Source organism: Coccinella septempunctata, chromosome 7, assembly GCF_907165205.1.
Source record: "Coccinella septempunctata chromosome 7, icCocSept1.1, whole genome shotgun sequence".
NCBI classification, from domain to species: domain Eukaryota; kingdom Metazoa; phylum Arthropoda; class Insecta; order Coleoptera; family Coccinellidae; genus Coccinella; species Coccinella septempunctata.
Genome location: NC_058195.1, coordinates 2,447,462 through 2,473,999, shown reverse-complemented (window position 1 = coordinate 2,473,999; position 26,538 = coordinate 2,447,462). Strand labels below are relative to the sequence as shown.

Genomic DNA, 26,538 nt, shown 5'->3' with positions numbered 1-26,538 from the left:
TAATTGGCCTGGCCAAGTTTTCAAATTGTCACCTCCTGTAACTCCTTCAAGGAATCAATAAAAATTTGCAAACCATAGTATTCATGTAGAGGGACAAGTGATCATTCAATTGAGTTTTAGCTCAACCACTATTCCCTATTAAGAATTTAGGGGTGATAGCACCTACACCTAGGGTTGAGCAGATTTCGGCTTACAATTCTGCTCAAAATATGTCCCCCTCAAAATAAAAATTGACCCGTTCGGCATTTTCTCTGAAAACATCCTTGTCGCGACATAATTGGCCTGGCAAGTTTTTAAATTGTCACCCTGTACATCAAAACCCTAGTAAATATCGTTATTTCATTATCAGTGAATAGTTAAGTCAATCCCTTCCTCAGCATCTCAACATTCCTCATTCAAAAGAGCATTTCATTCTTGATTAACGATGTGCACATCGCTTTTGAAGTGTGTTTATCCAAATGATCGTGGAATATAATCGTTATATTCATTTCTTGGAAGTAGCTAAATTGAGTTCCCTCTCACACCAACTGGCGTGTGCTTACATTTCAATCAATTCCTCAATTTCCCGGGGATATTTTTAGTAGGGAGGTGTTACACCTGCGTACCAAGTTATAAGCTTTGAGAACATATCAACAGAGGATGTCCGTTCATAAACCATCTACTCATGTGTTATGACTCACTTTCCATATGAATCGGCCAAGTGCTGGAACTGAGAAAGATCAAGAAGAAAGTTCAACAATGAGAGCGATTCGATCATAGCTATTCTGGAGATACCAGGATATATTGAAAAATTCTCAGCTTATCATAGAACCAAACAAAATAATCTCCGGTTATTGTTCTACCCTTATCCAAAAAATCAATCATGATTACTCCATCCATGGCAATCCCAAAAAACTGAAGCAAGAACTTTTCCAGCAGAGTTTTGGACACGAATCTTCTTAGGTCTTGGAGAACTAGAATGTCGCCATTCCATCAATTGTTTCTGGATCATAGAAATGTACCCAAGTCTCATCCATAGTAACAATGCGGTTCAAGAAGTCTACATCGTTTTCAAATCGAGCACAGATCGAACGCGGTGCTTCTACCCTTGCACGCTTTTGGTCAACATTCAAACATTTGGGGATCCATTATGCAGCAATTTTTCTCATGTCCAAATTGACGTGAACTATATGATGAACGCGTTCGTATGAAATATTCAGTGCTTCAGATATCCGTTTTAGCCCAATTCGACGGTCTGATAAAATCATTCCATGAACTGCATCGATATTTTCGGAGACTGACACAGGAACTGGCCTTCCCGATCGGTCATCATCTTCAATGAAAAATTTACCGCTTTTGAAGCTTGCAGTCCAATTTTTCACGGTCGCATACGAAGGACATTGATCACCAAGGGTATCGAGCATACCTTGGTAAATCTGCTTACCTCTTAACCCTTTTAAATACAGGTACTTGATGATGGCTCAATACTCCAATTTTTCTATTTTCGCAATTTCGGTGGACATCTTCTTTCTCTTAATTTATTGCGTAACTCAGGTTTACTTTTTTGACCTCAAACTTCACACTGACACTTCTAATGAGTTATTGTTCGTTGCTATGGTAACGCAATATTTTTTTATGCATGGAACTGGTCTAGGCTAACCAGATATCAATACATCCTCGTAATAGCACGAAGAATCCCCAGTTCTGTTGATTCGATAAAGTTTTTTGTAGCTCAGAAATGAAAATTATAACCCCTGTTGTTGTGATATAATTTTCTGAACGTTTTTCCATTGAAATTGTGAAAAATCGCCCTGGGAGGCGTTTTGGAAGTTGGACCAATCCTGTCCAACTGTTTTTGCACTGGGAAAATTCAGTGTTTCCTCGTATTTCACCCGACCTAAGCGGCATACTTCGAGAGTAGGTACCACAGAGATCTCTCGGCTGGATATCGTATATGGCATCCCTATTAGAAAACGAATAAAAAATGGAATCTCTCCGGAGTTCGATGGACGGTTGATTGCGGGACGTTGCCAAACCAACACAAGTCGGTTTTTGCGCGATTTTATCGAATGTCGAGGTGAGAGTGGAGATGCGCAAGCGGCGAACGAGTACCGGACGGTCCGAAAGTGGGCCACAGGATTGGGTCATCGAAACCACCTAGTGCTCATTCGTCGGCCTCATATTCGAGTATTGGGAAGAAAGTGAGAGTTTTTTCAGTATACATACAACTAGGTTTTTTCAGTAGCTGAAGTCCCGAGCAACGTCTGAGGCAAAATCTTCATTATACTACCTAGTCCTTGAACTCAGCCTGTACTCATTTCCAAACATATCATATATCTCGAAAAATTCATCATTTTCACTGTGCAGCTACTTATCTTTCCTTTCGAGCTAATTGAGAGTAATTATATCCTATTATATCTCACCAGAAAAAGACTGATTAACCCTTACAGCACATATTATCACGAAATGAGGAATATCTTATTGCAATTTAACTTGCATGCTGTCATGTTTGACCTATAACGATATAACAATAATTCATGCGATATACGCAACAAAGCAACGTAGAATCTACTCAAAATATCGGCTTTCAAGACTCAATTTATGGCTTGGGTTGAAACAATTTCAGTGAAAATCCAACATGATATAGGAAGTAAAGTACAGTTTCATTCTTGAAAAGTTGATCTGGGCAGATGCTTGAGTTTTGGTGACGTTATAGTAATAATCCTGACACCTGTCCGCTCACTTAGATCAGTTGAATCCATTTAGAACTGACGAGGAGGTTGGAAAAATAGGGATCTGCAAGAATTGTGTCAAAAAATGTCGAAGATTTACGAAGATATGATTAATACCCTTAGTGATCAATGTCCTTCGTATGCGACCGTGAAAAATTGGACTGCAAGCTTCAGAGGAGGTAAATTTTCCATTAAAGATGATAAGGTGTTACTATTGATGAGACTTGGGTACATTTCTACGATCTAGAAACACAGCCAAAATCGATGGAATGGCGACACTCTGGTTCTTCAAGACCTGAAAAGTTTCGTGTCCAAAAATCTGCTGGAAAAGTTCTTGCTTCAGTTTTTTGGGATTGCCATGGAGCAATCATGATTGATTTTTTGTGGATAAGGGTAGAACAAAAACCCGAGATCACTATTCGACATTACTGACCACTCTACGGGAACAAATTTAAGAGAAAAGACGCGGAAAGCTATCCAAAGATGTTTTGTTTTTGCAGGACAACGCCCCTGTACACAATTCTCACGTTGCCATGAAAAAAATTCGTGATTTAGGGTTTGAATTACTAGAACACCCCCCTTATTCACCAGTTTTGGCTCCATCCGACTATCATCTCTTTCCCCAACTGAAAAAAAGTTTAAAAGGTTCTAGATTTTCTTCCAACGAGGAAGTAATAAAAGCTGTGGAGGTCTGATTTGCAGAGCAAAAAGAAACATTTTTTTTGAAAGGTCTAGAGACGTTGCGCGTTGCAGGTTCGCTGTAATAAATTAAGAGGAGAATATGTTGAGTAATAAAATATTTTGACATAGAAATTTTGGTTGGTTCTATAGTAGGCTAAGGATTTTTCAATATATCCTTGTATTGGCTTTTGATAGTAAATTTGTAGGTCAACGATCATCCCCTAATCAGGGAATTACTCGCATTATTGTGGAAATCTATTCAATAATATCCTTTCTGGCGTTAGATTCCTCATGATAAGTAGGATACCCCAAATTATATCCAAAATCGGCCAGCTCAGAAAGGTATCATTATGAACAACATTTCCATCACAAACTTCACGCTCCTAAGATTGAAAATATTCGAATATGTTGAAAATGAATTCGGTTGAGAAACGGATTCCACCGCATCTTATTGAACAGACAAAATAGCCCTCCATACGAGAATTTCATTATTGGTACGTGTGAAAATTGTTCCTATCCTCTCCATACACTCGAAGTTATATAAACAACATTCTATTTATGTGGACAGTCAATTACCTCGGTCTGGAAAACAACTCGAATGTATGTACCATTCGAAAGAGTTATGCCGCTGAACGTGGAAAATGGGTCTATGGAAGCATATTTTATCACTCGAAAATTTCCACGAATAAATCCAATCGGAAAGATTAACATACATATGAGAAAAGTATGAATTATTAATGAGTATACTGTATAACACATTCCCTCTGGAGTAAATTGAAATGGAATAGACTGAATCGAAACGAGTTTCAAAAAATAGTTTCATTTGAAATACAATACGAAGAGTTGATAAGCTCATTTACCACTATTTTAACGGTTATATCTAGGTACCTACGTGAAGCTGAAAGATATAATCTTCTGAACTGATTGCCAAAATCACCATCAATCAATGATAATAATAATTTCTGCTATTTAGGTGAAAGTATATATAGTTATATCATATTCACTGAATCTTCTCCTGTGAATTGCCCTACTTTATGACGGATACAAATTGGTACTTCAAAATACGAGATACTGTTTGTAACCACGTCATATGACGCCTTATTTAGGATAGACGATCTTTCTCTTTTGATGAAAGTTACCTACAGCATACCGGTATTGATCAACTAAACGTATCGAAGGTTTTGAGAGGAGCGAAACTCTTCAAACATTCCTGCACATCTATTTGGGATAGGGGTGACCACTTAAGAAGGTCTTTTCAACATAGGGTGAGTGTTTGACTCGTAAAAATATTTTAACACATCCTTTATAGTGGGACAACACGTCTTGCTCACAGAGAATACTCCTGGTGGTATCTGAAGATAAATATCACAGAATTCTTGTGATTTTTGATCGATTTTGACAATAGTTTTGACCATAAATGATGATTGAATCAGATAAAAATTTGGACGTTTAGAACCTAAGGTTTTCACAAGGTTGTTAGTGCAAAACCCGATTCAAATCTACAACAAACATACAGTATCCAATACATTTTCATACAGAATGCTCAGGTAACCGCCTGCTCGTAAATCCGCCGAGCATAACTCATTTTAATGTGCATATAATGGCGAATATGAAAGTTTCCTGGAAAAACGATAAATTTCATTAGACCAGTGACAATTGTGGGTGTTAAACAATCAAGCCGATAATAAGGTTAGCCAGATCTGCATCACAGTAATTGAATTTAATAGTCTGCGTACTTTGAAATTCAATAACTGTTCATTATGCATAAATCATACGTGTTCGAGAGAAGCAAGCGGCAGTTCATCATGGTATATTAGATCTTCTGGCTAATTAGCATGAGAATGTGTTTTCTCATCTCGAGGAACTGGGTTAGGAGGCTGGTAAATTCTATTTGTTTCACGAATGATCATATCCCAACCACCATTTAACTTTAAAATAAAAAATTTTGAATTTTGTGGAATATATTTCGAACAAGATGGATTTTTTATTGTCGAATTACTCACTTCAAATCCATTTGGACATGACCTCGAGGTGAACTCGCTGAAACTTATGACTGTCAATATTCTCGAGCGCAAAGAACCAAATAATCACAGAAACTAATTTTTTCTACATACGAGACTTATACAATACACTTCTTATCTCCTGGTGTTGACCTAGTTGCGTGTGAGGTTATGAAAATTTTATTTCTTCACATTCCGAGTTGAATAAAACTTATAAAAGATATCAATTTTAGTCGCTGAGTTCACTGAACTCCGTGAATATATTTTTAATTCATCTCTGGATTTGTAATGAGTGTTTTTAACCTCGTGTTGAGACAGAATAACATGTAGTTGATTCATTTCGTCATAATCTTTCATGTGGCATATCAGGAAAACACAGAATCGTCGAAATCACATAAATGAACTCTCAAGAATTCAAATCTACAACCATTAATCCAAGTCTTAGATAGATCAACGATTAAAGTTACATGGATTCATCAGCAATGTTAACTGGGATGAAATAAGAAAATATCAAACTTCTCTCCTACTCCAGTATATCCACCATTCCTCTGCTGGCACTCAAATTCACACTTTAAATAAAAGAATTCCACCCTTCCCAAAATATCCAAGTCACCACTGACAGGGAGCAATGCACTCATAAAGGCACATAGCCAAACTTACCCCCTCCACCCTCAACTCCTCCCTTCCTACAAAAGCAATCCCTATATTTCCTCAAGAAGATTAGCCATATGTTTTCCAATTCTATCGAATATTTACGAATAAATAATCATTCTGAACGACAGACATGGGGTGACCTCGAAATTCTATGGTGCCTAATATTGAGAGTGTCCTTGGTATTTGAACTTTGGAACTCTATCGACCTAGACGTTTCGATTTTCGATATTGTCAACATTGAAGCTTCTCGATAATGATGATAGTGTGCGTTCTTGACATTTCGAATTTATTCTCATATCATTATTTTGGCGATGTTTCTCATCCCTGTAATCCTCAATCGAATTCTCTGTGCATGACAATCTTGATAGTACATTATTCGCGATATAACCACTTATATTATTCTGTTCATAACATGGTCTAAGTGTAAGAATGAATTAATGTTCTATAGCAAATCGATTCAGATAGTAATATTTCTTGATATTCATATACAGGCTGTTGAGAATCCATAAAAGAATGTTATTGATAAGCACTCATTTTCTACTGAGTGAAAACTGACATCTTGAGGTGAATCAGCCTGGATATCGTCAAATTAAAGGCAAAAGTACGCTATCACAAATATTGAACCGAAACCTTTCAGTATAATCAAAACTAGAGGTCACTCCATCAGAGTTCAGAACTACCCAGATCCGAATCCAAAAAACTTTTCCATCATCCATAAAACACCTTAATGACGAAAGTTTGATCGAATTAGAGAGGAAAATCCACTAGTTCAGAGACCTCCAAAGTTTGCGGATAAATGAGCATAGGCTTGCAGGAGGGAATTTCAATTTAGATATTGTTCTTCGGCATTATTATTCCTCGGTAGCTCGCAGGTTGAATTCAATCACTGGATTAGCTGCATGGAAAGAAATTGCTCAGAAGCAGGCCCTTAGCCGAGTGGAATAAATTGAAACAAGCTAACTGGATTTGTATGTTCAGACTGGACTATTGATTTTCAGTAGTTTTTTATTTATAAGCTCCCCAACACCTTCAACAGTTATAAATGTGCTGGATTTTCGAATTTTTCATCATAATCATAATCTGATACCCAGGATAAAAGGTTGCCAAAAAATCAAGTTGCACTATGGCTTAAATGCAAGAGACATCTCGGTAAATTGATCATTTGATGAGATGATGAACAGACTGCTGCAAAAATTAACAAAACTCGAAATACATCGATTAGTCTCAATTCATTATAAGCTACTAATTTATAACCGACATTTTACCTTCATTGAAGTTGATTGCGATGCCATAACAGGTCATCATGTTGACGGACAGTCCGTTTTATCGCCATAACAACCGTTAATGCCACAAACTGCCGATCAATGGATGTTAATCCGATCGTTAACTGACAAAAACTCCGACAAAATTCGTCCCCACTGTCGTATACCATTTCCTGGACGTGGACGGCAAATTTGATGAGGATCGCATCGGATAGAAGGGGTTAGTTTGTGCCTAAATGAGGCGAGCCGTAACCATGACCCTGCGACCGACGCGTCACTGTATATTTGGGAGTAATGATCATTTTTCAGTCTGTTTGTTTCCATAATTGGAGTTCAACGAACCCGATGTTCGGCTGGTTTTGGGTCCCAGGAAACAGAGGGTGTTTTGAACGGAGGGTGGTGGAAACGGTCTTAGTTTCGTTACTGAAGGAAACGTAAAATGTCAGTGATTCCATTGGTAGCTGCTTTCAAAATCGTTTAACGTTAAGCCTACCTTGAATTAAGTCGATGCAAACGGGCATCAATCAATCAAAGCCTACATATAGTTACAGGGAGTCCGCCACAAAAAGACCCTGTAACTTACGAGAATGTATTGATATCTAGTTAGCCTAGACCAGTTCCATGCATAAAAAAAATATTGCATTACTATAGCAACGAACAATAACTCATTAGAAGTATCAGTGTGAAGTTTGAGGTCAAAAAAGTAAACCAGAGTTACGCAATAAATTAAAAGAAAGAAGATGTCCACCGAAATTGTAAAAATCTGAAGATTGGAGTATCTAGCCATCATCAAGTACCTGTATTCAAAAGGGTTAAGAGGTAAGCAGTTTTACGAAGATATGCTCAACACCCTTTGTGTATGCGATTATATATCCTCGAGCGAATCTATATGAGCTACTGAAAAAATTTTCGAGTAAAATTTGTCTTCATCTATAGTTCCGCATATAAGGTATAGGGTATTTTTCTAGCGAACACCCTGTACATCAGATGAAGTTTACGATTATAGGTCGACCTGATCCAAGCCATAAATTCCTCTAGATCGATAAACAGGACGAAGGCAGCATTTAATTTTGTAAGGCACTTCCGGAAATTGGTGAAAACAAATTAGTTTGTTTGGTAGGCGGTTTTATACGCCCCATTTCCCCATAGAAAACGGAAGTAGACGAAATTGGATGAACGTTCGTTGGGCTAAAGTCTACAGAAACTATCGATTTGTTAGAATAACAGGGTTAATGTTCTCTAACGAGGATTAGTGGCGGACAGACAACGTCGAAGTTATAATGAAGATTATCTTATGCTTTAGTGTACAAGGTTTTTTCAACTCAGCCAAAATTACTCGCGATAGTTTTGTCTAATTGAAAATACCCATATCTTTGTTCATCATCCAACTCTCTAACTACACCCACATTTCCGTCAACAAAATCTGACATTGATCATCTTCAAGAAAGCGATAAGACATATCTGAGTTTTCTCGATGGGTTAAATCCGTATCGTTATTTGTGCGCCACAAGTGTTGATTATTCTTGTTGTCATCAGAGGTCAACACTCGTATCTATGAGAATATTTTATACCGAGAAGTCCACATTCGATTGGGAACTTTAAAACATTGAATACCGATAAAATTATTGGAGTTATATCATTAGTAATGACACAGCTAGGAAGTCGTGATTAAGCTGGGCTCGTAAAGAGCAACAAATTGCGAATAGAGAAGAGACTGTGATGTCTGAGTCGATCGAGAAATCAACTAGATACTCTAATCAAGTGATTAAGTCTATCTGATGGACTTATACATTGAAATTAATTGGATAGCTTGCTGGAGTGAACTTGCTTGGATGCTATTAGCTATTTCAATTAGATATGTGTGAATAGGTTGGCGGTGAGAAGACTTCAGGATGTACCCTAACAGCAATTAGAGATCTCGATGAAGAGGAGAAACATCTGAAGGATGAGGTAGATCAATTTTCCCAACAAAATATTTCAGTTCATCGAAATTCAATCCAGTGAATAGTAGAGCCATAAGTTTATATGAATTTCAGCCCGAAGGAACAGGTTAAAGCATATGAATACATGAAGAAGATTCTGTCCAAACAGAGAGAATAATCCATAAAGTTTTTCAACTGAACCATCATCCCCAAAATCGGAGCCTATCGCGAAATTGATCCTATAAATCAATCAGTATAGCGTTAATTTGTTGGTTTCCACCACTCTCGCGTTTCCAGGCTAATTGGTTTTCTATAAACGGGAAGCTATTTCAGTAAATCAAGAGCTCAACATCCAATTATAATTTCCCTAGACGTGCTGTTGAAGGAAATGCCGCCGTATGTTGTTTACTTACAGATCAGTTCGACATCGTACGACCTCTCTTACACTGAACACCTAGAGACTACTAATGAAAAACACCTTTGTGTCGTATCCATTTTCTGAACACGCTGAATCTATTGAGGGCAAGTTGACCATCGAAAACTTCCCAAAAAGATGGGGTCAGTTGAAACTTCCTCAAGATCGAACGGTTGTGTCGAAATGGATGAAATTCTCAGATTTATCACTAGACGAGTTGCTCTTTCAGAATATGTATCATGTGCAGATCTACGACAATTTTCCTGGAAGAAAAACTACTCCGCAAGTTGACCATCAAAAAATTCAAAAAAAGATGGGGTCAGTTGAAACTTTCTCAAGACCGAAAGTTGACTTTCGAAAAGACGTAAAATATGACCCTTCTACTACCTTAACAACCCTCAAGAGTCAAAGTTACTATGACTCTTCTACTACCTTAACTACCTTTAAGAGTCATAGTTACTTTTTGTAACGCCAGGGTGGATGAAAAGTCTCCTAAATTGGTCCAGATATTTGAAATTTTGGTATGAAAATATAGATTTTCGAACACGCTGAATCTATTGTGAGTAATTTCGAAAGCCTATCCCCCTTCTTTCAGATTTTCATCCTGGAAATGGCATTTTTCAAAATTTCAATTTTCAATCTGCGATATCTCCTGTTATATTCGTCTGATCGAATTGGGATTTCCGGTTTCATAATCAGCATTGACAAGGCTTCCTTCCTAGCGCAAAAACTCGATTTCGAAAATCTCGATTTTTTGGGTCAAAAATGAGCAAGGGGTTAGACCCCCCTAAAACGACCTATTTGCTCCTCTGCCTGGAAATCAGGATGTTCTATTACTGTCCTCGGATTTGGAGTGCATAGAATTTGTTTTGAAGATCCTAATAAACCAAACAGTTGATGATTCGATCGAGAATTGCACTCCAGAGAGCTCTTCGAAGTCAACTCGAAAATGAAAAGTGGAAAAACAAAAAAATATATTTTCTCCTAAACAGGGCCAGATATTTGAAATTTTGGTATGGAAATATAGGTTTTCGAACACGCTGGGTCTATTGCGAGCAATTTCGAAAGCCTATCTCCCTTTGTTCAGATTTTCATCCTAGAAATGGCAATTTTTCAAAAAACGCAATTTTCAATCTGCGATATCTCCTGATATATTCGTCTGATCCAATTAGGATTTCCGGTTATATAATCAGCGTTGCCTAGGCTTCCACCCTAGCATAAAAACTCGATTTCGAAAATTTTGATTTTTTGGGTCAAAAATGAGCAAGGGGTTAGACCCCCCTAAAATGACATATTTGCTACTCTGTCTGTAAATCAGGATGTTCTATCACTGTCTTAGGATATGGAGTGCATAGTATTTGTTTTGAAGATTCTAGAAAACCAAACAGTTGATGATTCAATAGAGAATTGCACCCCAGAGAGATCTTCGAAGTCAACTCGAAAATGAAAAGTGAAAAAACAAAAAAATATATTTTCTCCTAAACAGGGCCAGATATTTGAAATTTTGGTATGGAAATATAGGTTTTCGAACACGCTGGGTCTATTGCGAGCAATTTCGAAAGCCTATCTCCCTTCGTTCAGATTTTCATCCTAGAAATGGCAATTTTTCAAAAATCGCAATTTTCAATCTGCGATATCTCCTGATATATTCGTCTGATCCAATTAGGATTTCCGGTTATATAATCAGCGTTGCCTAGGCTTCCACCCTAGCATAAAAACTCGATTTCGAAAATTTTGATTTTTTGGGTCAAAAATGAGCAAGGGGTTAGACCCCCCTGAAACGACCTATTTGCTCCTCTGCCTGAAAATCAGGATGTTCTATTACTGTCCTCGGATTTGGAGTGCATAGAATTTGTTTTGAAGATCCTAGAAAACTAAACAGTTGATGATTCGATAGAGAATTGCACTCCAGAGAGCTCTTCGAAGTCAACTCGAAAATGAAAAGTGGAAAAACAAAAAAAATTATTTTCTTCCAAACTGGTCCGGATATTTGAAATGTTGGTATGGGGATATAGGTTTTCGAACACGCTGAATCTATTGCGAGCAATTTCGAAAGCCTATCTCCCTCCGTTGAGATTTTCATCTAGGAAATGGCATTTTTCAAAAACTTCAAATTTCACTTGAGAATTCGTCAAGACCGAACGGTTATGCCGAGATGTTAAAAATTCTCAGATTTGGTACTATAAGAGGTGCTCTTTTAGAATATGTATCACTTTTAGATCTATGATAATTTTCCTGGAAGATAACTTCCTCAAGAAAAATTCCCAAAAAGTTAGGTTCAGCCAAAACTTCCTCAAGATCGAACGGTTATGCCGAGATGCATGAAATTCTCAGATCTGTTACTAGAAGAGTTGTTCTTTCATAATTTGTATCACGTTTAGATCATGAACAGTCTTTCCAGAAATGTCATTTCGAAGGACCATTTCCACGTCTCCACCTCTCTTCTTTTTTAATCTCCATCAGATTTCTGAGAAACTAGACTATTCTAATAACCACGATCGAAGAATTCTACAAAGTCTGCCATATGTCATTAGACCAGAACAACATACGGTCTAGAAAAAAGGCCACAAGTCCCACTTTTTTTCTGATCAGAAGATGCCAGATATTTCTTGACAGCTCCTTATATTCGCAGAGGTTAACAACATCGTAATTCGTTATCCATAAATTATGTGCCGCCTTTTTTCAAGTTTGCATGTATGAATACCAAACACGTAATACAAGAATAATAAGAAGCCAGTGAAAAACAATGGTGATTTTTTCGACTGACATTGATTGTATACTCTTCTCGTGAGTTGTGTAATATTTGTAGGCTTTGTTATCCTCGTTTCTTAAAAATAGTTCAATTGTTTTCGTTGGAAGGTGAGTTGTGGTCCCATAATTTTAAAAAGTGTCATCTGGTCCTCATGGAGTTGTCCTTAACAGTTAGTTCATTTCTTAATCTAAGAACGCTCCCTAGTTCAGAACACTCGGCACTTCTATTTTGCAACCAATCTGGTACGAATGGTGATTTTTCCATCGTGGAATGCTTTCGAAATCGGCTGCAATCAGTGGAAAGGCATAGATTCCCGAACGTATAATTTGAAACTAGAATTTTTCGTCGATCGAACAATGAGAATTAGATATACCGTTGCTTTGAATGCCGTCAAGGCCTGCTTTCAGAAAATCACGGATCGAACAATGGTCTAGGAAGGATGTCAAGGTCGCTCAAGGTGTGATCTAATAATGTTATTATGGCTATTCGGGTTCATCGGCCTCAACCAGCACGTTTTAGCTCCTTTTTTACATATTTTGTAATTGATTGAACTACGCCGATAGTTGATTGAAATGCCGGTTTACTTTTTGCTCTGCCTATTGATTTTACACAATGTTTTGATCCATTTTCTAAGTGGTTATCGTTATTCTTTCGCCGTTTTTGTAATTGGGTCTTGGTTTAGTTTAAAATCCGAAAAATATAGTCGTTTTACTAAGTTTCTATATAGGTTATGAATATCACAACACCGTCAACTCCACTTATATCCGAACCTACATATTCAAGCTTTCAAGAATGAGCCAATGGGGCCGCCACTGGTGACATATCTTGGTCAGTGCAGGTAGGTAAAACGCCGTTAATAAGTTCACTTACAGATCCTAATAAAGTAAGGCATACATGTTATTAGCATCAACAGGCTGTCCGTGAACAAACCAGTCTTGAAATGTCACACACCATGGCAGATTCCATGCACATCTTTCTGTCAAATCATAAATTCATTTTATCTTTTAGCTAGCATCAACGCTGATAATACTGAATCAAGTTAAATGAGGTAAAGCTACCCCTGGTCTGGGTTATCATTGAGATCAACAGAAGATTATGTAGAAAATATGAAACCGCCATATTAGAAATAGGTAAAACTAGATAACCAGTCATAAAACCAACACATTCTCGTGTTTTGCTTGTGAACAAGACGAGACGGGTGTTCTATATTGCCTTCAATGTTTGTATCACAGCGCCTTGTCAATATGTACCGAAAAAACACGAGCGGATAGGACCTAACCTCACATAACCCAAATTCCTCTGAACCATCGATCGACTGTTAGAAGGCACTGGTGGGGGAACAACCGTTATATTTTCAGTCGGGTTGTGAATAAGCCTCCAGAGAAATCATTCTTGCTTTGAAATTTATGGAACAACGGTAGCAGTTCTGTGTCTAGGCGGCGTGGGAGGATGTTTAATGGCGGGTATCTGGAATGAACTCTGCTTTATTCAACGAAGCATGTACTTGGATAGGTAGGAACAATTAAAATTGCTCGGGAGTTGAATGGTCTTGTTTTAGGGTATCTCTTTCGAGGTATTTCAATCACGAAACTGAAGATTAGTGGATTTGGCAGATTTCATCTGGAAATTATGGCTCTGATATGGATCTTACCACGATACAACACAACATAAACAGTTTCCTTTGACGTAGTGTCTGTGTGTTTATGATGCTTCTCTATGGACATTCCTAACCTAACCTAACATGTCATTGTGAGACCAATAATCACTCATGGAGCAACAGTCTGGCATCTCAACTCAGAGCAGATCGAAAAGAACCCTTAACAAAGTATAACTAAGGGTTAGTCTGTGTCTCTACTAGTGAAGCAATGAGAACACGTTGTTCAGAAGAACTATAAGTAGATGTTGAAGGCTATATCTGACAGAAGGCACCTGAATCAACTCCAAACTACAAAACAGAAGCTAAACTTGATGCAAAATCAAAAATGAAGACGCGACTCCAGAGGCATTCGACCTCTATGCAGAATTGACCTCATTCTTTTGTGCGTCCAAAACGAATTGAAAGAGCGATAATGTGAGGGCCCTACCCGAATTCGACTCGGATATTCAAATTAGGGTCAAGTTTAACGACGGCCAAATTTGACTGTTTCGTCATAATGGATTGTTTCCGGAAGAAAACTTTTAAGAGTCACTTGACCAAATGCAACCGTCCGTTTAAGTGTGTCCCTGAAGTAGGCCGGGAGGTTGTTCATGCAGGTCACACTAATTTTTCCTTTATTTACCACTCAGGATCGTTTCGGGTCAGGTTACATTGATTCAGAATGCGAAAATTGACTTTATTGCAATCGATAGTTCTCAGCTCAAGCTCCCAGGCTACTCTGAGAGACCATTTGTAGGTATTTAGCACCATATTTTGGCATGTGACTTCTCTGGCACTAGGTGTGGGCACAAACAGAGCTTTTGATCCGTCCATCTTGAAACAGCAACAGCCAGACTGAATCCAAGAAGTAGGTCCAACTGAATAGACACTCAACCTTTCAAATTTCACTTATGTCCATAGTCTCCGTGGCATTCTGAAGGCACAATCTTAGGAAAACTGCAGGTTTTTGGGCTGACAAGCAAGCATTACCAAAATATTGTTGAGGATTCCGATCAACTTCTCCAAAACCATATTCGTTTCTTTCTTTCAAGATCTTGAAATGATTTGTAAATAAGATCAAGAAAAGAAGTAATTTCAGAATTTCAAGACAAGACAAGAAATGTTATGGCAATACCAAGATTTCTTGTCAAGAAAACAAGGAATCTACACTAGTACCCACAACTATACTGCATTGGTGAATGCTACTGCTTTTTCCTGCTACTGCCGCATTAGCAGCGAAGGTTACAGATTCAGATTTATCATTTTCACTCGCATTAGTCAAAGTAGCTTTAGTTTAACGCATCATTTCATATTCTTACTAAAACTAACGTTTCTCTCTATTGCTTGATAGTGAGTATTCTGAGTCAGAATCATGGCTCAGTAGACGTTTAGTTTACTGAAGAGTCAATGTCACTTATGGTAAAATAAGACTACCACTTTGTGATAATCAAGAGTAGGTATAGAAAGAAGTTGCTATTCAGTTCGAAGCCGATTGGAAAGGTGATGACGTAGAAGGTGACAAAGTCAAGTACAATTGGCAGAACTGGGCTTTTAGCAGTGGCGTATCGATAGGTAGAAGTGATAGGTAAAGTTAAAAAGAAGATAATTTGAAATAACTTCAACTTCTGTGCCAAAACATGATATTATTTAAATTGCACTGCCTCCTAGAGAGGGGCAATGAATAAAAGCCTGAAACTTCGTCAATAAGAGTTGATTTTACAGCAAGGCAAGGAACCCTGTCAGCTGACATAGCGGAACTTATCCAAGCGTCCGGAGAGAAAGCCAACACCATTAATTCCTCCCAAAAAGTAGCCGATAACAGATCGATATCGTAAACAACGACTAAAACAGCCGCAGATCAGCGTAAAATAATCCGCCCATCTCTAAGCGAAACTCAATCGCGTTAATTTATCGGCCACTTTCTAAAACGATACTAGGAAAAAGGCAGAGACCAGTTCGCTAGCGATAAAAAAGTCACTGAACCGTGCAGAATTGATGCAGCGGGAACAGCCAGATGTAAATATCTTCGCTAAAATTCGACCCAGTTTGCAAAATCTCGAAACGCTGCCGGTCAACGAACCTCGAGGCTGGCGAAACGATATGGCGCTGAAAATTTAGGTCCATGATGTTGATACAATACGTAATTTTTATTTATTCGGCATTGTTAGCGAGCTAGGGGGTCAAATTGCACATTTATCAAGTCTTAATTAATCTGGTGCTGTTTTCGGAGCAACAGCCATTATGTTTCCTCTAATTGATGGACCAGTAGCTGGATGTAACGATTCAATCCACTATTTAATAGATGAGAGCTTTGTGTCAAAACGTTCTGCTCCGCAATTAAATAAACCTTAAATGACAGCCGGGAAACGACAACCAGGAACTGTACTCTACAGAGAATGGGATGTTTTGGAAGAAAGTTACAAAAATTTCCATTAAAACAAAGAAGGTTCAATTAGCGACAAGATCAAAAGTCATCTGCAAGGATGGAACTACAGAATAAGAAGATCACCACATTCTATTTTTGAGTGACGAGCATCTCTACCACAAAAACGATTGCTTTTAAATTTTCTGTGAAAAAGAGGTATCTACGCATACCACGTGGTTATCCATGGCGAAATGAAGAAGATGCTGAAGGTTAAACTATTCCGATTTTGATTTCATGTCATTCGATAAAACCGTTTGTGAGATAGAACTAAAAATAACATTTTTTATGGTTTTTCAACAGCCTGTATCTTTTGAACCGAGCTGATCAGGAAAAAATGGTAAAGGAAAAAAGTTTTTCTTTCGACCTTCAGAATCTACTGTTAAAATATTTGTATGAGTCAAAGACTCACTCTTTATAATATAGAGGCGTGTTTGAAGTGAAATTTTACAAAGATTGGAGAAATGCTCCATTTTTAACAAATGAAAACTTGTTCAACTGCAGAGATAGGAAGAGGATATTTCATCAAAACAGGATACCATGAAACGAGAAGACCAATTTATGCTGCTGTTGAGCGTTTCGTTGAACTTCCCAATATTAGAAGATGTTCAAGATCACCGATGACTTGTGAGAAGATATTTTTCACAGATTCATAGTATTATGAATTCTTGCTCTCGAAAATCATGAAGAAATGTACCAAAATAAATGTTTCCTCTATTCTTCAATGCTGATGTGACTTTCGAAATGACAATTATGAAAATTCCTCAAGGAATATTGTTGAAAGTTCGATTATGATAGTATTGGGTGGGATATATAAATTATCTCTTGGAATTTCAATTCACAGAAGGCTGCATATTGCTCATAGATATTACTGCTAGTGAGAAATGGACCTATAGCTAGTCTACCTGAACCATTTAATGAATAACAAGATACACGCCTCCATATTTAAATAATGTAAAAAAATGATTAGTGTAAAAAATTACTCACAAATAATTCGAGTGAATAATACTGCCGGTAACACAAGTCTTCCAACAAGACCTGATTTGGCCCTTTCAGTATCTGATAACACGACGCACTGACGTACAATACGAAATACAGTATCTTTCTAATGTATTACAGCCGTATTTGACATTGAACTGGAAACAATACTCCTAAAATACACGGAAAATTGAAATTTTTATCAGTGGAGGTGCATGACCGCATTCGGATGATACGGATATTTCGGAGTTTAGATTTGGGCTGTTTACTTTCGAGAATTCTTTATTGTTCGACGATCTTTGAGATTAGTACGTCTACGAATCTTGATTTTCGTGAGAGAAAGAGGTGTTTGCTCATATTATCAATGCGTCTCAACAACTTGTGTTTGCTCTGATTGATAAGATATTTTTTTATTATGTTTATTCAATATTCAAAATGTACCAATCACAGGCTGTTGTCTATGTTTTAATATAAAGTCGTGGACTGGCGTTATGTCAACCTGACCTTAACCATTCAAAAAATTGATTGATCGTTATTGAATCTCTGTATCTAGCTCAAAGTATTGACAATGGATCATGACGTTGCGTTGATTCACAAACAAGCAAATATGCTATCAAAAACAGACGCCCAATCATGAAAAATTTTCTATCTAAACCATTCTCAAATGTCAGTTTATCGAATGGAGACTTTCTTTTAGTATATTTTTGATATGGAACATAATTACCATTATTTCTGGACAACATACTAAAATTAACCTTTGATAATTCTTGTCCCAAAATTTTCTATACAAACCATTACATTTTCGACTACTACATTCTCACAAATTTCATTAGAATAAATATGATGAACCAAAAAGACACTTTCAAAACAGTTATACAAAAACTTTCAATCATTTTACCTGTTAGAAGACCGCAAGATCATGTTATTTACCTGAAAAAAAAAATACGAGTTTCAATCAGTGATATTCAAAAAAGATTGTTGGATTGGTTGTATACATTTTTGGTCAACAAAAAATAATGAATAGCTGAATCATGTGAATAGCACTCTTAAGAAAGTGATCCTTCTCAAACACTTCCAAAGCTAGATTTACAATTTATACCCTGATAAGATGAATGTGTCAAGTCATTACGATATTACATCATAAACATGTAATATACAGAAAATTTGAATACGTATGAAAATAAATTCACAACTGATGAAGAATGAATTATATTATAACAGACAATTAATAATAAGAATGGAATGAGAAAACTACGAATAGTCAAAATATTTGGTCATGGATAGTGCAAATTCAGTCGAAATGAAGAAAATGTAAAGAGTAATTAATAGTTAACACCCTGTTGAATCGGGAAACATAGCACTTGAGTGGTTAGTTGAATTTGTCCGGATTAGGTGTAAAGCAACCAGTTCTATGTGCTAATTATCAAAGACAAAAGGTAAACACAAGTGAATATCGTTTAGCAAAAGCGCTTAGTCTAACACCATTCTCATCTTTAATTCATACATCGGATTAGTCAGCCGATCAGCGATATTTCTTAAAAGAAAAGAAATCCTCAAGAATAAAACGAAACCATCAAAAATATGTATATTTTTGATCATCAAAAGATTCAGTAAAGAGGAAATCAATGAAATACAGAAAGACGATGGAGGAAAAACTGTTAAAAGAATAGTATTCATAATTCACAAGCATATACCTTACACAAGCTCTAGTTTCAATAAGTAATAAAACAAAAATTATGAATATTGCATAATTTCATCGCCTGTTTGCCTCCACAAAATATGACATCACAGGTATTGGAAGAACTATCAGATAGGCCAAAAATTCGGAATTCGTAAATATAACAGCATGGTGCCTTCAAGAAATTCAGAATCTTACATTTTAATTAGCGGAATATTAAGTAGTCTGCCCAAAGGAAGATAAGATCTTCTTCCATAAGTCTAACAACGTGAATTTGCCTCATTTTTCTCATTTTTTATTAGTATCTTGATTTATAGAGACCTATGTAAGCAAGGCAACGTACCTGCGTAAAAATCCCATATTTCAACGAAGGCCAGGCAGAGAAAAAAAAAACGACAATCACATTCGTTATAATTTCATCGTTAAAAACGTTCTCTCACATACGGATAATTATCAAAAATATGGCTCGGATTCAATTAGGGAAAATGGAATTAACATTTCCTCAATAATGCAAGTCTGGCGTAAAGGCAAATTAATATCTTGAAGAAAAATTAATTGGTTTGACTTCATGTTAACAATGAAAAACGAGTTTTTCTGGTTGACACCATCGTTTAATTAGACCCACTTTTAAATGTATTTACGAAGGTAAAATTGGTAAATGATAAGTTCGTTAATATTGTGATGGGTGATCTTATAAATCAAGTTCGGGATATTGAGTTGAATTATTTGAGTTGAAAGGATAATTATTGTATTAATCAGGATATCAATTTGTTGGATGGAATTGATAAATTGGAGGCGGATTTTATCAATCAAATAGCTGTGTGTTCTAGAATATGGGTTTTGTTGTTCTATTCTTTCATACGAGGATGTATTGATATCTAGTTAGCCTAGACCAGTTCCATGCATGAAATAAATATTGCGTTACCATAGCAACGAAGAATAACTCACTAGAAGTGTCAGTGTGAAGTTTGATGTCAAAAAAGTAGCGTGCAAGGATAGAAGCATCGCGTTCGATCTGTGCTCGATTTGAAAACGATGTAGACTTCTTAAACAGAATTATTACTATGGATGAGACTTGGGTGCATTTCTACGATCCAGAAACAAAGCAACAATCGATGGAATGGCGACACACTGATGGTTCTCCAAGACCTACGAAGTTTCGTGTCCAAAAATCTGCTGGAAAAGTTCTTGCTTCAGTTTTTTTGGGATTGCCATGGAGTAATCATGATTGATTTTTTGGATAAGGGTAGAACAATAACCGGAGATTACTATTCGACATTACTGACCACTCTACGGAAAATAATTAAAGAGAAAAGACGCGGAAAGCTATCCAAAGGTGTTTTGTTTTTGCAGGACAACGCCCCTGCACACAAATCTCATGTTGCCATGCAATAAATTCGTGATTTAGGGTTTGAATTACTAGAACACCCCCCTTATTCACCAGGTTTGGCTCCATCCGACTATCATCTCTTTTCTCAACTGAAATAAGTTTAAAAACTCGTAAATTTTCTTCCAACGAGGAGGTAATAAAAGCTGTGGAGGTCTGGTTTGCAGAGCAAGAAGAAACATTTTTTTGAAAGGTCTAGAGACGTTGCAGCTTCGCTGTAATAAATGTAGCCAATTAAGTGGAGAATATGTTGAGTAATAAAATATTTTGACATTGAAATTTTGTTTGGTTCTATAATAGGCTAAGAATTTTTGATATATCCTCGTATAAAGACAATAGTTTTGGCATTCGACAGAAATATATTGAGGTGGTAATGAAGAACCAGAGAAAGCACAATCTAACCTTTTCTCCTACCTACTCGCAAGATACCGGTTCAATGGGTGCGATCATAGATTAGCATGATGTAAGATCGCATACAACAGAGAAATGCATTCATAATGGTTGCAATGGCAGCTTTTTATCATTACCGACTTCCTAGTCTATGGGCGGCATGCACATAAACGCCGATCCTGTCCTACTGACCCCATTTTCTCGTTCATATTTTCAATGTTAATATTCAGTTTCCCCTAGATTTCATTGGAGTAGGATGTTGGAGGCAGAAAATTTTCAAATGGCCACGTTCTCTCTTTTCTATTTACGAGACCAGTGCAGTTTCACGTCTTATGGAGAAGTAGGCCTTTAATTTTTCTTGTTTATGAGTGAGAAGTGGAAAATGCTGCTGTGTGTCGTCGACCTTTTACTTGGTCGACTGGCTTTATGTCCCTCTTAATAGTCTGAACTGTATCTGTTCGGTGATATTGAATTTTCAGTAGAATTCATGCAGGCATTGCAGACTTGAGTTCAATAACGAAAATTAATTAGAATGCAGAGTGTTTACTGAAGTGGAGAGGTAATTCCTCCACTAATTAATTCATGAAATATATCAGGTCAAATATGCAGCGTTTCTGAGATATGAGATGAGCAAAATTTATGTTTCCAACCTATAAGGAGAAGATTTCTTCATTACCTTTTCTGGTGGAGAATGATAATGCGTTTATTTCTTCTCTTCCTTCTTGTAGGTCCCGTTGCACCCAAAAATAACATATGCATGGTTGCCACAAGGAGTTCTGATTGCCCAGAGGAGTCTTTCAAATTCACTGTATTATTAGGTCTACGAAAATGAACTGATTTTTCATTATAATAAATGTATCGTTTGGTTTGCTGAAACCACAAATATTTCACGGTTTTCCTCTGTCTTACTTTGTGTTCCTTGGCCTTATATGCGGAAATTGATCAGCTGATAATACCCAACTCTCTTGATTTTGTTGTTGCGAAATTGGGATTCCTTTTAATCAGCTGCGTTTTGGAAAATAGATTGTTCATTCAAAGAACCCTCTGAATATCTGAAGTAAGAATCTAGGAAAACCGATGTGACCTTGCATGATTCCCTATAAGGCAATTAGGTTGTGATTTATAAGGTGTAGCTGTTGAATCTTTACGTTTTTTGAAAGATGCTTCACGTGTTTCCAAAATTTTTATTGTTTGATAGGTGTTAACAGTCGGAACTTCAGGATCCTGTGAGTATTTGAATATGAAAAACTGTTGGTTCACGCTATCTACCCATTCAGAAAAGGATGCTAAACAAAACTACTAGTGGAAGAGATGTTTTTATCATTTATACAGAATATTTTTTCATGAGAATCGTACTGAATCAAAAACTAATGAAACATAGAAACTCTGTCATTAAATACGTTTATTCCTCATAGGATTCTTCGACTATAGTGTATTTTCGTCTCTCCAAATCAAATGATTCACACTCCCACCATATCCCATCCATTCCGTTGACAGTTCCACGTAAGTTCCAAACGACCCATTACCTAATTCTCGGAACTTTCAGCATACATATAAACAAAAGTTTTATGGTTCACACTTTCGCTTTCCGTCCAAATCCGAACTGGCATTCTCCTCTCCATAACGTCGATCTATTTTTGTGCACACCGGAGGCCCAGCGTGCTCATCATAACACCTCGGTCTGATTGCTGGCCTGTCGCTCGTAGGGACCGACATTGTTGCACTTATGTCTTCGAGAAGATGCGGAGGCTGCGTGTGACGTGTGCTCCGGAACTCTCCGGAGATTCCGGGAATTCCGGCAGCTGTTTCGGATCGCCATTGTTTCCGAGGCATATGCTGAGCACACTCATCGGTTTGGTATTCGAAATGATGGAAATTTGGGTCTGGAGTTGAAAACTAGGAATAATATCCTGCATAAACTAGCTCTGGTCTTTGCGGCTGCTGAATATTGTTGCCCCGTTTGGGTTAAAAGTGCTCATGTGCAAGAAATTAATGCACAACTAGATCTTTCTAAGATAATTATAACTGGAACAATTAGATCTTCACTTATTCAATGGTTATCAATTCTTTGAAACATTGTACCGCCTCATATTCGTAGATAGACTGCAGTTATGCATCCTTGGAATGAATTTTACTCCTTTCCCTACTAATTTCAAGTTTTGTCCTATATACGAGGATATATTGAAAAATTCTTAGCCTTCTATAAAACCAAACAAAATTTCAATGTCAAAATACTTTATTACTCAACATATTCTCCTCTTAATTGGATACATTTATTACAGCGAACCTGCAACGTCTCTAGACCTTTCAAAAAAAATGGTTTTTTTTGCTCTGCAAACCAGACCTCCAAAGCTTTCATAACCTCCCCGTTGGAAGAAAATTTACGACCTTTTAAACTTTTTTTCAGTTGAGGAAACAGATGATAGTCAGATGGAGCCAAATCTGGTGAATATGAGGGGTGTTCTAGTAATTCAAACCCTAAATCACGAATTTCTTGCATGCAACATGAGATTTGTGTGCAGGGGTGTTGTCCTGCAAAAAGAAACACCTTTGGATAGCTTTCCGCGTCTTTTCTCCTTAATTTTTTCCCGTGGAGTGGTCAGTAATGTCAAATAGTAGTCTCCGGTTAATGTTCTACCCTTATCCCAAAAAATCAATCATGATTACTCCATGGCAATCCCAAAAAGCTGAAGCAAGAACTTTTCCAGCAGATTTTTGGACACGAAACTTCTTAGGTCTTGGAGAACCAGAGTGTCTCCATTCCATCGATTGTTGCTTTGTTTCTGGATCGTAGAAATATACCCAAGTCTCATCCATAGTAACAATCAGGTTTAAGAAGTCTACATCGTTTTGGAATCGAGCACAGATCGAACGCGATGCTTCTATCCTTGCACGCTACTTTTTTGACATCAAACTTCACACTGACACTTCTGAGTTATTGTTCGTTGCTATAGTAACGCAATATTTATTTTATACATGGAACTGGTCTAGGCTAACTAGATATCAATACATCCTCGTATTCATAATTTCTCGTATAATGCGTCGTTTTCCAATAATTTTAAGTTTAACAATTAACAAGTATCTTTGAAATTTGAAAAATTGGGTACATTGGCTGAATACAACTCTCCTTAAAAGATCCAGAGGTGGCACAGCTCATTATGAGAATTTAAAACGGCTATAACTTTCTATCAGGGCTGAATCGAAAAAAATGGTAAAGAAAAAAAGTGTTTCTTTCGACTTCAAGAATCTACTGTTGTAATATTTGTACGAGTCAAAGACCTACCCTGTATTGAGATGTTCCAGAGACACAACACTTTTTTGTCGAGTGAAAATCAAAATATACGAATTCCACTTGAATATTAAGACCAGCGGCTGATAAACAAGCGAATTCACTTCTTGCAAGCTCAGGATGCAGCCTCCTGAAGGAGATATGGTGATAGCTGTAGATAAAGGGGAAATTCTTGTCCCTCAATGCTTTTCTTTGATCCTGAATTTTCAAGTATGGACGACATAAATTGGATGTGAGATGTTTGGACTGTTAATTCCAGTCTGAACCTTGAAATGCTCAGTTTCAAGCAGAATTCCATAAAAAAAGGTGTTGCACATCGAATCAACCGCATCAGAAATGCATTCCTCGCATCGCTAAGCGCGAACGATTAAAATTTCAAACTGCAAACAAAGAATGACTCACAAAAGAAAAGATATTATCTGTCGGAATGAAACGAGTAGTCCAGAGGACTCTTCTTGGTGTCAAAGTTCTGGACCTCCTGTATGAATATTATTAGATAAGCCATTGACCTCTGTTTATATTTCTAAGCGCGTCACAGAGGGGAATATACACATATCCGTGACATCTACCAGTTTAATAAACTTAAGTGCCCATCGTAAAGAAGCAGAATTTGAAATGCACCAACTGCATAAACAGACGCTGGCGATTATCTCTATTTACCGGTTTGTTTAGTTTAGGCAATAATAATTTTTATGTTTCTAAGCCGGGGAGGGTTATCCGTAAGAAAATTGCCAACACTGCCGACCGGTTCAAGGTCGGATAATTTGGGAATATTTTCGCAAGTATGTGCGATGTCCGATCCACAGCAGAGGCAATAATTCGACGATGCATCATGGTAGCTTGGCATTAAACTGTACGCCATACCTTAATGCTGAAAATATTACCGAAAGAATCGCTATTTTCTAAATTTCTATTCGGAATTTCATCAAGCTCGGTACAACCGTTCGATCTTGGCGAATTTTTAACTGATCCCATCATTTTCGTCAATTTTCGACACTCGTATCTCCCAGAAAAATCACCGTAGATCCAAATGTCATACATATTCTGAAAGAGAAACTCTTCTAGTAATAAATCTGAGAATTTCATCCATTTTGACAGAACCGTTCGGTCATCCATTTCGACAGAACCGTTCGCTCATATTTTTCAGGATTTTACGAAGGTCAACTTTTGACACTCGTATCTCCCAGAAAAATCATCGTAGATCCAAATGTGATACATATTCTGAAAGGGCAACTCTTCAAGTGACAAATCTCAAAATTTCATAGGTTTCGATGCAAACGTTCGGTCTTGACGAATTTTCTACTGACCTCATCTAGATCTACGAATAAGCCTCTGTATACGGACGATATATGGTTATTTCACTGCATCCCATTAGCGATTCACAATTGTCCAGAATCTGGGTATTCCATGAAAGCCTTGAATCTAAAAAAAAAACTGTCCCTGTCGAAGGTTCTGTGGTAATTTGCCCTCTATGACCGTCTAGTCGTGGACGCGACGCCATCACAGTCGACCGTATAAAATTGCAATAGTAAAAATAATGAAACCATGAATTCTATAGCACAATGCCGAGCTGTCTCGCTCGAAATTTGCACATAGGTGTGAAAAAATTGCCAAAATGTCTAACCTTGAGGTGACTCTCCGGCTTATGGCTGTTTTTGTACAAATTACCTGACCCGATTCAGGATATGAACCGCGTAAAAATGAGTTGTTACAGTGGGCGACATAGATAAGGTAACGATGTTATAATGTAGGTGCATTCACAGTCATTAAGCTGAAATGAATGCGTTCAGAATCGTAATAATTAATGGAATTAGATAGATGTATTCTTAGACTTAGGAGCTCTATTCGGAATTGTGAAAATCGAAAAATTGGAATATCGAGCCATCATCCAGTACCTGTATTTAAAAGGGTTAAGAGGTAAGCAGATTTACGAAGATATGCTTAATACCCTTGGTGGACAAATATTATTAGATAGCGGCCAACTTAGTTTCAAGAGATGGACTAAAAATAACATTTGTTTCATGGTGTTTCAACAGCTTCTATCTTCTAAACCCAGGCGATTGGGAAAAAATTGTTTAAGATAGAAGTGTTTCTTTTGACCTCAAAAATTTACTGTTAAAATATTCGTACGAGTAAAGGACAGACACTTAATCTTTGAATGAGGATGAAAAAATTGCATTTTAGCATGCTTTTGAATCCTCACTTGTTAAACCGTGGCTGAAGGAGAAATACAGTTTAAAAAAAGACATCAGTAAGGATGAATCAACATGTAACATTTGAGACTTTTCACCATAAATTCCACGCATCAAGCTTGACATATATCCTTCAAGGATTGAAGGAAATCCGAACGGAATATTCCGT

General features: G+C 37.2%; 1 protein-coding gene across 4 annotated transcripts in view; it reads right to left on the bottom strand.

Moving 5' to 3' along the window:
• Positions 1-26,538, bottom strand: part of LOC123317427 (ABC transporter G family member 14) — a 104,168-nt gene that overhangs the window by 37,471 nt on the left and 40,159 nt on the right. Inside the window, exon 1 of one of the 4 annotated variants that reach the window (XM_044903956.1) lies at positions 21,565-21,683. The exons of 2 other annotated variants lie outside the window; for them this stretch is intronic. In XM_044903956.1, coding sequence (XP_044759891.1) covers positions 21,565-21,647 — 83 coding nt within the window. In that variant the 5' untranslated portion in view covers positions 21,648-21,683. Of the gene's footprint in view, positions 1-21,564; positions 21,684-26,538 lie in introns of those variants that run through there. One more of the 4 variants, XM_044903959.1, reaches the window with a different exon arrangement.